The 19,652-nt window shown below is 43.1% G+C and overlaps 1 protein-coding gene across 1 annotated transcript in view; it reads left to right on the plus strand.

Annotated features, from left to right (window-relative positions):
• Positions 1-16,462, plus strand: part of dlec1 (DLEC1 cilia and flagella associated protein) — a 197,118-nt gene extending 180,656 nt beyond the window's left edge. The window contains exons 35-38 of the mRNA XM_064949696.1: positions 7,159-7,320; positions 7,459-7,612; positions 10,627-10,747; positions 16,038-16,462. Of these exons, the coding sequence (XP_064805768.1) occupies positions 7,159-7,320; positions 7,459-7,612; positions 10,627-10,747; positions 16,038-16,164 (564 nt within the window). The 3' untranslated portion in view covers positions 16,165-16,462. The remainder of the gene's footprint in view (positions 1-7,158; positions 7,321-7,458; positions 7,613-10,626; positions 10,748-16,037) is intronic.
• Positions 16,463-19,652: the final 3,190 nt, after the last annotated feature.

Here is a 19,652-nt window from a genome sequence, read left to right on the forward strand (position 1 = left end):
ACACCAGAACACATCAGTAGATACCTAACAATACACCAGAACACATCAGTAGTAGATACCTAACAATACACCAGAACACATCAGTAGTAGATACCTAACAATACACCAGAACACATCAGTAGATACCTAACAATACACCAGAACACATCAGTAGATACCTAACAATACACCAGAACACATCAGTAGATACCTAACAATACACCAGAACACATCAGTAGATACCTAACAATACACCAGAACACATCAGTAGATACCTAACAATACACCAGAACACATCAGTAGATACCTAACAATACACCAGAACACATCAGAACCTAACAATCAGAACACATCAGTAGATACCTAACAATACACCAGAACACATCAGTAGATACCTAACAATACACCAGAACACATCAGTAGATAGATACACCAGAACACATCAGTAGATACCTAACAATACACATCAGAACACATCAGTAGATACCTAACAATACACCAGAACACATCAGTAGATACCTAACAATACACCAGAACACATCAGTAGTAGATACCTAACAATACACCAGAACACATCAGTAGATACCTAACAATACACCAGAACACATCAGTAGTAGATACCTAACAATACACATCAGAACACATCAGTAGTAGATACCTAACAATACACCAGAACACATCAGTAGATACCTAACAATACACCAGAACACATCAGTAGATACCTAACAATACACCAGAACACATCAGAACCTAACAATACACCAGAACACATCAGTAGATACCTAACAATACACCAGAACACATCAGTAGATACCTAACAATACACCAGAACACATCAGTAGATACCTAACAATACACCAGAACACATCAGTAGATACCTAACAATACACCAGAACACATCAGTAGATACCTAACAATACACCAGAACACATCAGTAGATACCTAACAATACACCAGAACACATCAGTAGATACCTAACAATACACCAGAACACATCAGTAGATACCTAACAATACACCAGAACACATCAGTAGATACCTAACAATACACCAGAACACATCAGTAGATACCTAACAATACAGAACACCAGAACACATCAGTAGTAGATACCTAACAATACACCAGAACACATCAGTAGATACCTAACAATACACCAGAACACATCAGTAGAACACATCATCATAGTAGATACCTAACAATACACCAGAACACATCAGTAGTAGATACCTAACAATACACCAGAACACATCAGTAGTAGATACCTAACAATACACCAGAACACATCAGTAGATACCTAACAATACACCAGAACACATCAGTAGTAGATACCTAACAATACACCAGAACACATCAGTAGTAGATACCTAACAATACACCAGAACACATCAGTAGATACCTAACAATACACCAGAACACATCAGTAGTAGATACCTAACAATACACCAGAACACATCAGTAGTAGATACCTAACAATACACCAGAACACATCAGTAGTAGATACCTAACAATACACCAGAACACATCAGTAGTAGATACCTAACAATACACCAGAACACATCAGTAGATACCTAACAATACACCAGAACACATCAGTAGATACCTAACAATACACCAGAACACATCAGTAGATACCTAACAATACACAGAACACAGAACACATCAGAACACATCAGTAGATACCTAACAATACACCAGAACACATCAGTAGTAGATACCTAACAATACACCAGAACACATCAGTAGATACCTAACAATACACCAGAACACATCAGTAGTAGATACCTAACAATACACCAGAACACATCAGTAGTAGATACCTAACAATACACCAGAACACATCAGTAGTAGATACCTAACAATACACCAGAACACATCAGTAGATACCTAACAATACACCAGAACACATCAGTAGTAGATACCTAACAATACACCAGAACACATCAGTAGTAGATACCTAACAATACACCAGAACACATCAGTAGATACCTAACAATACACCAGAACACATCAGTAGTAGATACCTAACAATACACCAGAACACATCAGTAGTAGATACCTAACAATACACCAGAACACATCAGTAGTAGATACCTAACAATACACCAGAACACATCAGTAGTAGATACCTAACAATACACCAGAACACATCAGTAGATACCTAACAATACACCAGAACACATCAGTAGTAGATACCTAACAATACACCAGAACACATCAGTAGTAGATACCTAACAATACACCAGAACACATCAGTAGTAGATACCTAACAATACACCAGAACACATCAGTAGATACCTAACAATAACAATACACCAGAACACATCAGTAGATACCTAACAATACACCAGAACACATCAGTAGTAGATACCTAACAATACACCAGAACACATCAGTAGATACCTAACAATACACCAGAACACATCAGTAGTAGATACCTAACAATACACCAGAACACATCAGTAGTAGATACCTAACAATACACCAGAACACATCAGTAGATACCTAACAATACACCAGAACACATCAGTAGTAGATACCTAACAATACACCAGAACACATCAGTAGTAGATACCTAACAATACACCAGAACACATCAGTAGTAGATACCTAACAATACACCAGAACACATCAGTAGATACCTAACAATACACCAGAACACATCAGTAGATACCTAACAATACACCAGAACACATCAGTAGTAGATACCTAACAATACAGTAGTAGATACCTAACAATACACCAGAACACATCAGTAGTAGATACCTAACAATACACCAGAACACATCAGTAGTAGATACCTAACAATACACCAGAACACATCAGTAGATACCTAACAATACCTAACAATACACCAGAACACATCAGTAGTAGATACCTAACAATACACCAGAACACATCAGTAGATACCTAACAATACACCAGAACACATCAGTAGTAGATACCTAACAATACACCAGAACACATCAGTAGATACCTAACAATACACCAGAACACATCAGTAGTAGATACCTAACAATACACCAGAACACATCAGTAGATACCTAACAATACACCAGAACACATCAGTAGATACCTAACAATACACCAGAACACATCAGTAGATACCTAACAATACACCAGAACACATCAGTAGTAGATACCTAACAATACACCAGAACACATCAGTAGTAGATACCTAACAATACACCAGAACACATCAGTAGTAGATACCTAACAATACACCAGAACACATCAGTAGATACCTAACAAGAACACATCAGAACTAACAATCAGAACACATCAGTAGATACCTAACAATACACCAGAACACATCAGTAGTAGATACCTAACAATACACCAGAACACATCAGTAGTAGATACCTAACAATACACCAGAACACATCAGTAGTAGATACCTAACAATACACCAGAACACATCAGTAGATACCTAACAATACACCAGAACACATCAGTAGATACCTAAAATACACCAGAACACATCAGTAGAACACACCAGAACACATCAGTAGATACCTAACAATACAGAACCAGAACACATCAGAACACATCAGTAGATACCTAACAATACACCAGAACACATCAGTAGATACCTAACAATACACCAGAACACATCAGTAGTAGATACCTAACAATACACCAGAACACATCAGTAGATACCTAACAGTAGAATAACACCAGAACACATCAGTAGTAGATACCTAACAATACACCAGAACACATCAGTAGATACCTAACAATACACCAGAACACATCAGTAGTAGATACCTAACAATACACCAGAACACATCAGTAGATACCTAACAATACACCAGAACACATCAGTAGTAGAACTAACATCAGTAGTAGATACCTAACAATACACCAGAACACATCAGTAGTAGATACCTAACAATACACCAGAACACATCAGTAGATACCTAACAATACACCAGAACACATCAGTAGATACCTAACAATACACCAGAACACATCAGTAGTAGATACCTAACAATACACCAGAACACATCAGTAGATACCTAACAATACACCAGAACACATCAGTAGATACCTAACAATACACCAGAACACATCAGTAGATACCTAACAATACACCAGAACACATCAGTAGATACCTAACAATACACCAGAACACATCAGTAGATACAGAACACATCAGTAGATACCTAACAATACACCAGAACACATCAGTAGATACCTAACAATACACCAGAACACCAGATACCTAACAATACACCAGAACACATCAGTAGATACCTAACAATACACCAGAACACATCAGTAGTAGATACCTAACAATACACCAGAACACATCAGTAGTAGATACCTAACAATACACCAGAACACATCAGTAGTAGATACCTAACAATACACCAGAACACATCAGTAGATACCTAACAATACACCAGAACACATCAGTAGATACCTAACAATACACCAGAACACATCAGTAGTAGATACCTAACAATACACCAGAACACATCAGTAGTAGATACCTAACAATACACCAGAACACATCAGTAGTAGATACCTAACAATACACCAGAACACATCAGTAGATACCTAACAATACACCAGATACTAACATCAGAACACATAGTAGATACCTAACAATACACCAGAACACATCAGTAGTAGATACCTAACAATACACCAGAACACATCAGTAGATACCTAACAATACACCAGAACACATCAGTAGTAGATACCTAACAATACACCAGAACACATCAGTAGTAGATACCTAACAATACACCAGAACACATCAGTAGTAGATACCTAACAATACACCAGAACACATCAGTAGTAGATACCTAACAATACACCAGAACACATCAGTAGATACCTAACAATACACCAGAACACATCAGTAGATACCTAACAATACACCAGAACACATCAGTAGATACCTAACAATACACCAGAACACATCAGTAGATACCTAACAATACACCAGAACACATCAGTAGATACCTAACAATACACCAGAACACATCAGTAGATACCTAACAATACACCAGAACACATCAGTAGATACCTAACAATACACCAGAACACATCAGTAGTAGATACCTAACAATACACCAGAACACATCAGTAGTAGATACCTAACAATACACCAGAACACATCAGTAGATACCTAACAATACACCAGAACACATCAGTAGATACCTAACAATACACCAGAACACAGAACACATCAGTAGTAGATACCTAACAATACACCAGAACACATCAGTAGATACCTAACAATACACCAGAACACATCAGTAGATACCTAACAATACACCAGAACACATCAGTAGTAGATACCTAACAATACACCAGAACACATCAGTAGATACCTAACAATACACCAGAACACATCAGTAGTAGATACCTAACAATACACCAGAACACATCAGTAGATACCTAACAATACACCAGAACACATCAGTAGATACCTAACAATACACCAGAACACATCAGTAGTAGATACCTAACAATACACCAGAACACATCAGTAGATACCTAACAATACACCAGAACACATCAGTAGTAGATACCTAACAATACACCAGAACACATCAGTAGATACCTAACAATACACCAGAACACATCAGTAGATACCTAACAATACACCAGAACACATCAGTAGTAGATACCTAACAATACACCAGAACACATCAGTAGATACCTAACAATACACCAGAACACATCAGTAGATACCTAACAATACACCAGAACACATCAGTAGTAGATACCTAACAATACACCAGAACACATCAGTAGTAGATACCTAACAATACACCAGAACACATCAGTAGATACCTAACAATACACCAGAACACATCAGTAGATACCTAACAATACACCAGAACACATCAGTAGATACCTAACAATACACCAGAACACATCAGTAGATACCTAACAATACACCAGAACACATCAGTAGATACCTAACAATACACCAGAACACATCAGTAGATACCTAACAATACACCAGAACACATCAGTAGTAGATACCTAACAATACACCAGAACACATCAGTAGACACCTAACAATACACCAGAACACATCAGTAGATACCTAACAATACACCAGAACACATCAGTAGTAGATACCTAACAATACACCAGAACACATCAGTAGATACCTAACAATACACCAGAACACATCAGTAGATACCTAACAATAGGTGTTGTGCAGAATAACAGTTCCCTTTTCTGACATATCAAGGTGCTGTGCAGTAAACTGGATCAGTATAAACTGGATCAGTATAAACTGGATCAGTGTCAACTGGATCAGTGTCAACTATATCAGTATAAACTACATCATTGTAAACTGTATAATTGTAGACTACATCAGTGTAAACTGTATCAGTGTAAACTACATCAGTATAAACTATATCAGTATAAACTACATCATTGTAAACTGTATAATTGTAGACTACATCAGTATAAACTGGATCAGTGTCAACTATATCAGTATAAACTGTATCAGTATAAACTACATCATTGTAAACTGTATAATTGTAGACTACATCAGTGTAAACTGTATCAGTGTAAACTACATCAGTATAAACTATATCAGTGTAAACTACATCAGTGTAAACTACATCAGTATAAACTGTATCAGTGTAAACTACATCAGTATAAACTGTATCAGTGTGAACTTCATCAGTATAAACTACATCAATATAAACTGTATCAGTGTAAACTACATCAGTATAAACTATATCAGTGTAAACTACATCAGTGTAAATTATATCAGTGTAAACTACATCAGTATAAACTACATCAGTATAAACTATATCAGTGTAAACTACATCAGTGTAAACTGTATCAGTGTAAACTATATCAGTGTAAACTACATCAGTGTAAACTACATCAGTGTAAACTACATCAGTATAAACTATATCAGTGTAAACTATATCAGTGTAAACTACATCAGTGTAAACTGTATCAGTGTAAACTATATCAGTGTAAACTACATCAGTGTAAACTACATCAGTATAAACTACATCAGTATAAACTATATCAGTGTAAACTACATCAGTATAAACTATATCAGTGTAAACTGTATCATTGTAGACTCCATCAGTGTAAACTGTATCATCATAAACTCAGTGGACATATTGCATGTACATATAGGGATTCTACAATGGGACTTCCATTATCCTTTCCTCCTGTGGTTGGCAGGTGAAGGTGGCGTTCCACAGCTCTCTATCCATGCTGGCCTATCTGAGGCAGTCTGCAGAGGAAGTCCCGCCCAACGTGTCTCTGGTTACCAATGAGAGTGGAGAGAAGAAGCTGAGGTTCCGGCAGACCCTGTCAGTGCATTACAACAACAACAGTCTGCAGGTAACAGATCATTCATAGTGATAGTAAGGGATATTTACAGTGGTCATCCATACATGCTTTGGTTCAGAGTATATGGTGTGCTAACTGTCTGTACTCCTGCCCTGTTCTGTCCTGTCTTTAAACCTCTCCTGTCCGCAGACCGTGCCACTCTGTGCCCACCTGTCCCTGCCCACTGTAAGTCTGTCCTGTGACAGTCTGGACTTTGGTACCTGCTACGTGGGTCAAACCCTGGTCAAGGAGGTCCATCTTTCCAACCGAGGAGGCTCCTCTAGCTACTGGAGAGTAATCATAGGTAACCATGGTCCTGTAGTTACTAGAGCTCTCATAGGTAACTATGGTCTTCTAGCTACTGGAGAGCACTCATAGGTAACCATGGTCTTGTAGTTAGTAGAACTCTCATAGGTAACCATTTTCCTCTAGCTACTGGAGAGTAATCATAGGTAACCATGGTCCTGTAGTTACTAGAGCTTTTATAGGTAACCATTGTCCTCTAGCTACTGGAGCGTTCTCATAGGTAACCATGGTACTGTAGTTACTAGAGCTCTCATAGGTAACCATGGCACTGTAGTTACTAGAGCTCTCATAGGTAACCATGGCACTGTAGTTACTAGAGCTCTCATAGGTAACCATGGCACTGTAGATACTAGAGCACTCCTAGGTAACCATGGTTTTGTAGTTACTAGAGCTCTCATAGCTATCCATGGCCATGTAGTTACTAGAGCTCTCATAGTTAACCATGGTCCTGTAGTTACTAGAGCACTCATAGGTGACCATGGTCTTGTAGTTAGTAGTGCAGTGGGAGGATGGTAGTGCAGTGGGAGGATGGTAGTGCAGAGGGAGGATGGTAGTGCAGTGGGAGGATGGTAGTGCAGAGGGAGGATGGTAGTGCAGAGGGAGGATGGTAGTGCAGAGGGAGGATGGTAGTGCAGAGGGAAGATGGTTGTGCAGAGGGAGGATGGTTGTGCAGAGGGAGGATGGTTGTGCAGTGGGAGGATGGTAGTGCAGCATGGTAGTGCAGAGGGAGGATGGTTGTGCAGTGGGAGGATGGTAGTGCAGCATGGTAGTGCAGTGGGAGAATGGTAGTGCAATGGGAGGATGATAGTGCAGCAGGAGGATGGTAGTGCAGAGGGAGGATGGTAGTGCAGAGGGAGATTGGTAGCGCAGAGGGAGGATGGTAGTGCAGTGGGAGAATGGTAGTGCAGTGAGGGAATGGTAGTGCAGTTGGAGGATGGTAGTGCAGAGTGAGGATGGTTGTGCAGAGGGAGGATGGTAGCGCAGAGGGAGGATGGTAGTGCAGTGGGAGAATGGTAGTGCAGCATGGTAGTGCAGTGAGAGGATGGTAGTTCAGCATGGTAGTGCAGAGGGAGGATGGTAGTTCAGCATGGTAGTGCAGAGGGAGGATGGTAGTGCAGCATGGTAGTGCAGCGGGAGGATGGTAGTGCAGAGGGAGGATGGTAGCGCAGAGGGAGGATGGTAGTGCAGTGGGAGAATGGTAGTGCAGTGGGAGGATGGTAGTGCAGTGAGGGAATGGTAGTGCAGTTGGAGGAAGGTAGTGCAGAGGGAGGATGGTAGTGCAGTGGGAGGATGGTAATGCAGCATGGTAGTGCAGAGGGAGGATGGTAGTGCAGTGGGATGATGGTAGTGCAGTGGGAGGATGGTAGTGCAGTGGGAGGATGGTAGTGCAGTGGGAGGATGGTAGTGCAGAGGGAGGATGGTAGTGCAGAGGGAGGATGGTAGTGCAGTGGGAGGATGGTAGTGCAGTGGGAGGATGGTAGTGCAGAGTGAGGATGGTAGTGCAGTGGGAGGATGGTAGTGCAGTGGGAGGATGGTAGTGCAGTGGAAGGATGGTAGTGCAGTGGGAGGATGGTAGTGCAGAGGGAGGATGGTAGTGCAAAGGGAGGATGGTAGTGCAGAGGGAGGATAGTAGTGCAGAGGGAGGATGGTAGTGCAGAGTGAGGATGGTAGTGCAGTGGGAGGATGGTAGTGCAGTGGGAGGATGGTAGTGCAGTGGGAGGATGGTAGTGCATAGGGAGGATGGTAGTGCATAGGGAGGATGGTAGTGCAGTAGGAGGATGGTAGTGCAGTGGGAGGCTGGTAGTGCAGAGGGAGGATGGTAGTGCAGAGTGAGGATGGTAGTGCAGTGGAAGGATGGTAGTGCAGCATGGTAGTGCAGTGGGAGAATGGTAGTGCAGTGGGAGGATGGTAGTGCAGTGGGAGGATGGTAGTGCAGTGGGAGGATGGTAGTGCAGAGGGAGGATGGTAGTGCAGAGGGAGGATGGTAGTGCAGAGGGAGGATGGTAGTGCAGAGGGAGGATGGTAGTGCAGAGTGAGGATGGTAGTGCAGAGTGAGGATGGTTGTGCAGAGGGAGGATGGTTGTGCAGAGGGAGGATGGTAGTGCAGAGGGAGGATGGTAGTGCAGTGGGAGGATGGTAGTGCAGTGGGAGGATGGCTTTGCAGTGGGAGGATGGCAGTGCAGCATGGTAGTGCAGAGGGAGGATGGTAGTGCAGTGGGAGGATGGCATTGCAGTGGGAGGATGGCAGTGCAGCATGGTAGTGCAGAGGGAGGATGGTAGTGCAGCATGGTAGTGCAGTGGGAGAATGGCAGTGCAGCATGGTAGTGCAGTGGGAGGATGGTAGTGCAGAGGGAGGATGGTCGTGCAGCGTGAGGCGAGTTGCAGGTGGATTGCGTATTCCGCAAGGTCTTTGGGAAGAAAGGTTTACATTTTTTTCACTTAAACGTCCAAAGCCTACTACCAAAGATTGATGAGATACACCTGTTGGTTCAAATCAGAGTTGCCCTATGTTTTACAGAGACATGGTTGGATTATCTGTTTGTGACTCAGAAACTCAGAAATTACTCTGTTCTCAGGAAGGATCGGAATCGGAACTGTGGGGGGGTATGTGCCTTTGTAAGATTGGATATTGCTTATAACATCAGATAGGATTTAAGCAATGATCTGGCGATTGTTTGCTGGATATATACCAAGGAAATTATTTTGTTAGGGGATTTCAATACTGATATCTGCAGAAAGGATAGGCCAACCCACAATGTATTTATGCATTTCTGAAACCTGTGAAGCATGGGAGTGGGCAGATTTCCTCGTTCCTTCTCACCAGCTGTGATTTTGGGCAGCTCCATGGTAAGAAATGTAACTATTCCTGGTGCAAAAGCAATTTAGAAACCTTTTGGAAACAGAACACGTTTTATACACAATTCAAAAAACATGCGATTGATTTCAAACAAACCAGAAGGGGTGTAAAATGCACCCGTGATTGGTGATGGTATGTTAACTCTCTGTCTGCAGACTCTGGTGAGGAGGAGGAAGGGTCAGAGTTCAGAGTGACTCCTGACTGTGGGGTCCTGAAGCCGATGGATTATCCTGTCTCCTCTTGCACACAGCCCCTACAGATCAGCTTCACAGCCAGGTAACTACCCCCTAACTAACATACAGCCAGGTAACTACCCCCTAACTAACACACAGCCAGGTAACTACCCCCTAACTAACACACAGCCAGGTAACTACCCCCTAACTAACACACAGTCAGGTAACTACCCCCTAACTAACACACAGCCCCTACAGATCAGCTTCACAGCCAGGTAACTACCCCCTAAATAACACATAGCCAGGTAACTACCCCCTAACTAACACACAGCCAGGTAACTACCCCCTAACTAACACACAGCCAGGTAATTACCCCCTAACTAACACACAGCCAGGTAACTACACCCTAACTAACACTTAGCCAGGTAACTACCCCCTAACTAACACATAGCCAGGTAACTACCCCCTAACTAACACTTAGCCAGGTAACTACCCCCTAACTAACACACAGCCAGGTAACTACCCCCTAACACACAGCCCCTACAGATCAGCTTCACAGCCAGGTAACTACCCCCTAACTAACACACAGCCAGGTAACTACCCCCTAACTAACACACAGCCAGGTAACTACCCCCTAACACACAGCCCCTACAGATCAGCTTCACAGCCAGGTAACTACCCCCTAACTAACACACAGCCGGGTAACTACCCCCTAACTAACACACAGCCAGGTAACTACCCCCTAACTAACACACAGCCAGGTAACTACCCCGAACTAACACACAGCCAGGTAACTACCCCCTAACTAACACACAGCCAGGTAACTACTCCTAACTAACACACAGCCAGGTAACTACCCCCTAACTAACACACAGCCAGGTAACTACCCCCTAACTAACACACAGCCCCTACAGATCAGCTTCACAGCCAGGTAACTACCCCCTAACTAACACACAGCCAGGTAACTACCCCCTAACTAACACACAGCCAGGTAACTACCCCTAACTAACACACAGCCCCTACAGATCAGCTTCACAGCCAGGTAACTACCCCCTAACTAACACACAGCCAGGTAACTACCCCCTAACTAACACACAGCCAGGTAACTACCCCCTAACTAACACACAGCCAGGTAACTACCCCCTAACTAACACACAGCCAGGTAACTACCCCCTAACTAACACACAGCCCCTACAGATCAGCTTCACAGCCAGGTAACTACCCCCTAAATAACACACAGCCAGGTAACTACCTCCTAACAAACACACAGCCAGGTAACTACCCCCTAACTAACACACAGCCAGGTAACTACCCCCTAACTAACACATAGCCAGGTAACTACCCCCTAACTAACACACAGCCAGGTAACTACCCCCTAACTAACACACAGCCAGGTAACTACCCCCTAACTAACACATAGCCAGGTAACTACCCCTAACTAACACACAGCCAGGTAACGACCCCGAACTAACACACAGCCAGGTAACTACCCCCTAACTAGCACACAGCCAGGTAACTACCCCCTAACTAGCACACAGCCAGGTAACTACCCCCTAACTAACACATAGCCAGGTAACTACCCCTAACTAACACAGAGCCAGGTAATTACCCCCTAACTAACACACAGCCAGGTAACTACCCCCTAACTAACACATCGCCAGGTAACTACCCCTAACTAACACACAGCCAGGTAACTACCCCTAACTAACACACAGCCCCTACAGATCAGCTTCACAGCCAGGTAACTACCCCTAACTAACACACAGCCAGGTAACTACCCCTAACTAACACACAGCCAGGTAACTACCCCTAACTAACACACAGCCAGGTAACTACCCCTAACTAACACACAGCCAGGTAACTACCCCTAACTAACACACAGCCAGGTAACTACTCCTAACTAACACACAGCCAGGTAACTACCCCGAACTAACACACAGCCAGGTAACTACCCCCTAACTAACACACAGCCAGGTAACTACCCCGAACTAACACACAGCCAGGTAACTACCCCCTAACTAACACACAGCCAGGTAACTACCCCCTAACTAACACACAGCCCCTACAGATCAGCTTCACAGCCAGGTAACTACAACCCAAACAAACACACAGCCAGGTAACTACCCTCTAACTAACACACAGCCAGGTAACTACTCCTAACTAACACACAGCCAGGTAACTACCTCCTAACAAACACACAGCCAGGTAACTACCCCCTAACTAACACACAGCCAGGTAACTACCCCCTAACTAACACATAGCCAGGTAACTACTCCTAACTAACACACAGCCAGGTAACTACCCCGAACTAACACACAGCCAGGTAACTACTCCTAACTAACACACAGCCAGGTAACTACCCCCTAACACACAGCCAGGTAACTACCCCCTAACTAACACACAGCCAGGTAACTACAACCCAAACAAACACACAGCCAGGTAACTACCCCTAACTAACACATAGCCAGGTAACTACCCCGAACTAACACATAGCCAGGTAACTACCCCCTAACTAACACACAGCCAGGTAACTACCCCCTAACTAACACACAGCCAGGTAACTACCCCTAACTAACACACAGCCAGGTAACTACCCCTAACTAACACACAGCCAGGTAACTACTCCTAACTAACACACAGCCAGGTAACTACCCCCTAACTAACACACAGCCAGGTAACTACTCCTAACTAACACACAGCCAGGTAACTACCCCGAACTAACACACAGCCAGGTAACTACCCCCTAACTAACACACAGCCAGGTAACTACAACCCAAACAAACACACAGCCAGGTAACTACCCCTAACTAACACATAGCCAGGTAACTACCCCGAACTAACACATAGCCAGGTAACTACCCCCTAACTAACACACAGCCAGGTAACTACCCCCTAACTAACACACAGCCAGGTAACTACCCCCTAACTAACACACAGCCAGGTAACTACCCCCTAACTAACACACAGCCCCTACAGATCAGCTTCACAGCCAGGTAACTACCCCCTAAATAACACACAGCCAGGTAACTACCTCCTAACAAACACACAGCCAGGTAACTACCCCCTAACTAACACACAGCCAGGTAACTACCCCCTAACTAACACATAGCCAGGTAACTACCCCCTAACTAACACACAGCCAGGTAACTACCCCCTAACTAACACACAGCCAGGTAACTACCCCCTAACTAACACATAGCCAGGTAACTACCCCCTAACTAACACACAGCCAGGTAACGACCCCGAACTAACACACAGCCAGGTAACTACCCCCTAACTAGCACACAGCCAGGTAACTACCCCCTAACTAGCACACAGCCAGGTAACTACCCCCTAACTAACACATAGCCAGGTAACTACCCCCTAACTAACACAGAGCCAGGTAATTACCCCCTAACTAACACACAGCCAGGTAACTACCCCCTAACTAACACATCGCCAGGTAACTACCCCCTAACTAACACACAGCCAGGTAACTACCCCCTAACTAACACACAGCCCCTACAGATCAGCTTCACAGCCAGGTAACTACCCCCTAACTAACACACAGCCAGGTAACTACCCCCTAACTAACACACAGCCAGGTAACTACCCCCTAACTAACACACAGCCAGGTAACTACCCCCTAACTAACACACAGCCAGGTAACTACCCCCTAACTAACACACAGCCAGGTAACTACTCCTAACTAACACACAGCCAGGTAACTACCCCGAACTAACACACAGCCAGGTAACTACCCCCTAACTAACACACAGCCAGGTAACTACCCCGAACTAACACACAGCCAGGTAACTACCCCTAACTAACACACAGCCAGGTAACTACCCCCTAACTAACACACAGCCCCTACAGATCAGCTTCACAGCCAGGTAACTACAACCCAAACAAACACACAGCCAGGTAACTACCCTCTAACTAACACACAGCCAGGTAACTACTCCTAACTAACACACAGCCAGGTAACTACCTCCTAACAAACACACAGCCAGGTAACTACCCCCTAACTAACACACAGCCAGGTAACTACCCCCTAACTAACACATAGCCAGGTAACTACTCCTAACTAACACACAGCCAGGTAACTACCCCGAACTAACACACAGCCAGGTAACTACTCCTAACTAACACACAGCCAGGTAACTACCCCCTAACACACAGCCAGGTAACTACCCCCTAACTAACACACAGCCAGGTAACTACAACCCAAACAAACACACAGCCAGGTAACTACCCCTAACTAACACATAGCCAGGTAACTACCCCGAACTAACACATAGCCAGGTAACTACCCCCTAACTAACACACAGCCAGGTAACTACCCCCTAACTAACACACAGCCAGGTAACTACCCCCTAACTAACACACAGCCAGGTAACTACCCCCTAACTAACACACAGCCAGGTAACTACTCCTAACTAACACACAGCCAGGTAACTACCCCCTAACTAACACACAGCCAGGTAACTACTCCTAACTAACACACAGCCAGGTAACTACCCCGAACTAACACACAGCCAGGTAACTACCCCCTAACTAACACACAGCCAGGTAACTACAACCCAAACAAACACACAGCCAGGTAACTACCCCTAACTAACACATAGCCAGGTAACTACCCCGAACTAACACATAGCCAGGTAACTACCCCCTAACTAACACACAGCCAGGTAACTACCCCCTAACTAACACACAGCCAGGTAACTACCCCCTAACTAACACACAGCCAGGTAACTACCCCCTAACTAACACACAGCCAGGTAACTACTCCTAACTAACACACAGCCAGGTAACTACCCCGAACTAACACACAGCCAGGTAACTACCCCCTAACTAACACACAACCAGGTAACTACAACCCAAACAAACACATAGCCAGGTAACTACCCCGAACTAACACACAGCCAGGTAACTACCCCTAACTAACACATAGCCAGGTAACTACCCCCTAACTAACACACAGCCAGGTAACTACTCCTAACTAACAGACAGCCAGGTAACTACCCCGAACTAACACACAGCCAGGTAACTACCCCCTAACTAACACACAGCCAGGTAACTACCCCCTAACTAACAGACAGCCAGGTAACTACCCCAAACTAACACACAGCCAGGTAACTACCCCCTAACTAACACACAGCCAGGTAACTACCCCCTAACACACAGCCAGGTAACTACCCCGAACTAACACACAGCCCCTACAGGTAATACCACAATAACCACATCTACTACTGTATTCCTACAAATATATATTGATGTGGTTTAGTTACATATTTCTCCGTATGGTCTAGTTATATAGGTCTCTATATGGTTTGGTTACTGTCCATAGGTCTCTATATGGTTCACTTCCATATCATTACTGGTTCTCTACAAGTCTAATTTGTCTCCTGTAGCAAGGAGAGGGAGTTCCAAGCCACAGCCGTAGTAAAGGGGTTCCTGGGGGAGCCCCCCTTATCGCTCCTCATCCAGGGACGCGGCTCCTTCGACCAGAGATTTGTGTCTCTACTTACCGACATTTAGCAGGAGTCTCAGGGGACATGACCTTAACCTGAGAACACTGGCAACAGTTGTGTGCACTCTTTGCATGTATTTATCACGCCTTGTACTTAGGGAATAGCACAGGAGGTTGGTGGCATCTGAATTGGGGAGAACAGGCTTGTGGTAATGACTGGAGCGGCATTAAATCAATCAAACACATGGTTTGATGCCATTCCATTTGCTCCGTTCCAGCCATTACTTGGAGCTGACCTCCCCTCAGCAGCCTCCACTGGTGTGTATGATGTTACTGTGTACGTTGCTGGTTTATGGAAATGAACAATTCAACTATTCACAAGTGTTTCTGTGGGTCCTGTGTGGCTCAGTCGGTAGAGCATGGCGCTTGCAACGCCAAGCGTCGTGGGTTCGATTCCCGCTAGGGCCACCCATATGTAAAAGTAGTGGCCCCAGCCGACTTGTAAGTCGCTTTGGACAAAAGCGTCTGCTAAATGGGATATATTATTATATTATTATTATATATTTATTGAGCATGACACTGAGCTTTCAATGGACTGTTAGAACCCAACTCATGACTCACTATCAACTGTTCTGTCCAGGGTTCCAAGATGATTTATTGTTTTATAATACTGGTATTCTGAACAGAAAGACCTGCATCTGATACCACATTCTGTCACATTCATCAACAAATTTAAATACACTTTGGAAAAAGGAAGAAAGGTTGGAAGTCAATCCAGGGAGGCAAAAAGGACATTGTCGAAGTTTAATTCAGTAAGACAAAAGCTGCGAAAAGAGAGTTGAATATAAAGAGAAGGGGAGGGACAGAAAAGTAATGTTTGGAATTATAGCCTGTGTCACACCCTGGCCATAGTTTACTTTGTATATTTCTATGTTTGGTTGGTCAGGGTGTGATCTGAGTGAGCATTCTATGTTGGATGTCTTGTTTGTCTATTTCTATGTCTGGCCTGATATGGTTCTCAATCAGAGGCAGGTGTTAGTCATTGTCTCTGATTGGGAACCATATTTAGGTAGCCTGGGTTTCACTGTGTGTTTGTGGGTGATTGTTCCTGTCTCTGTGTTTTGCACCAGATAGGGCTGTTTTCGGGCGTTTGTTATTTAGGATGTACTGTTTACTCCCATCTGAAGACTGGGGGCATTTAGGATGTACTGTTTACTCCCATCTGAAGACTGGGGGCATTTAGGATGTACTGTTTACTCCCATCTGAAGGCTGGGGGCATTTAGGATGTACTGTTTACTCCCATCTGAAGACTGGGGGCATTTAGGATGTACTGTTTACTCCCATCTGAAGACTGGGGGCATTTAGGATGTACTGTTTACTCCCATCTGAAGACTGGGGGCATTTAGGATGTACTGTTTACTCCCATCTGAAGGCTGGGGGCATTTAGGATATACTGTTTACTCCCATCTGAAGGCTGGGGGCATTTAGGATGTACTGTTTACTCCCATCTGAAGGCTGGGGGCATTTAGGATGTACTGTTTACTCCCATCTGAAGGCTGGGGGCATTTAGGATGTACTGTTTACATCCCATCAAGGCTGGGGGCATTTAGGATGTACTGTTTACTCCCATCTGAAGGCTGGGGGCATTTAGGATATACTGTTTACTCCCATCTGAAGGCTGGGGGCATTTAGGATATACTACGCATCGCTAAAATATCTGAATGATTATGATCACAGTTCCTCAATTCAAATATTATGGCGACATTATACCATAGATGGTTTGGTATGGTTTAGAAACTTTAGAATCAAGCTTGAGTTCAGTGTTATCGCCTGGACATGTTGAAATATCTTCAAGCCTAGAAAAACACTCCAGGCTTCTGTCATAACTGTGAATTTATTGAAAAAAAGTAAGAATTACAGGGGTCAATTTGGAAAAATGAATCCCATGTTATTCCATATCACCTCTGGGATAATCTACCCCATGTTATCCATATCACCATGGGATAATAATCTATAGTAATAATTACATAACCAACGTTCTCTAGTAATACAGGTCCCGTGCAAATAGTGCTTAACTAATCTACCCCATGTTATTCCATATCACCATCTCCTAACTATTCTACCCCATGTTATTCCATATCACCATCTAACTATTCTACCCCATGTTATTCCATATCACCATCTAACTAATCTACCCCATGTTATTCCATATCACCATATAACTAATCTACCCCATGTTATTCCATATCACCATCTCCTAACTATTCTACCCCATGTTATTCCATATCACCATCTAACTATTCTACCCCATGTTATTCCATATCACCATCTAACTAATCTACCCCATGTTATTCCATATCATCATCTCTTAACTAATCTACCCCATGTTATTCCATATCACCATCTAACTAATCTACCCCATGTTATTCCATATCACCATCTCTTAACTAATCTACCCCATGTTATTCCATATCACCATATAACTAATCTACCCCATGTTATTCCATATCACCATCTAACTAATCTACCCCATGTTATTCCATATCACCATCTCCTAACTATTCTACCCCATGTTATTCCATATCACCATCTAACTATTGTACCCCATGTTATTCCATATCACCATCTAACTAATCTACCCCATGTTATTCCATATCACCATCTCTTAACTAATCTACCCCATGTTATTCCATATCACCATCTAACTATTCTACCCCATGTTATTCCATATCACCATCTAACTAATCTACCCCATGTTATTCCATATCACCATCTCTTAACTAATCTACCCCATGTTATTCCATATCACCATCTCTTAACTAATCTACCCCATGTTATTCCATATCACCATCTCTTAACTAATCTACCCCATGTTATTCCATATCACCCTAACTATCACCCCATGTTATTCCATATCACCATCTCTAACTAATCTACCCCATGTTATTCCATAATCACCATCTCTTAACTAATCTACCCCATGTTATTCCATATCACCATCTCTTAACTAATCTACCCCATGTTATTCCATATCACCATCTCTTAACTAATCTACCCCATGTTATTCCATATCACCATCTCTTAACTAATCTACCCCATGTTATTCCATATCACCATCTCTTAACTAATCTACCCCATGTTATTCCATATCACCATCTCTTAACTAATCTACCCCATGTTATTCCATATCACCATCTCTTAACTAATCTACCCCATGTTATTCCATATCACCATCTCTTAACTAATCTACCCCATGTTATTCCATATCACCATCTAACTAATCTACCCCATGTTATTCCATATCACCATCTAACTATTCTACCCCATGTTATTCCATATCACCATCTAACTAATCTACCCCATGTTATTCCAGATCACCATCTAACTAATCTACCCCATGTTATTCCAGATCACCATCTAACTAATCTACCCCATGTTATTCCATATCACCATCTCTTAACTAATCTACCCCATGTTATTCCATATCACCATCTCTTAACTAATCTACCCCATGTTATTCCATATCACCATCTCTTAACTAATCTACCCCATGTT

The sequence above is a fragment of the Oncorhynchus masou genome, chromosome 30 (assembly GCF_036934945.1).
Source record: "Oncorhynchus masou masou isolate Uvic2021 chromosome 30, UVic_Omas_1.1, whole genome shotgun sequence".
In the NCBI taxonomy this organism is placed as follows: Eukaryota; Metazoa; Chordata; class Actinopteri; order Salmoniformes; family Salmonidae; genus Oncorhynchus; species Oncorhynchus masou.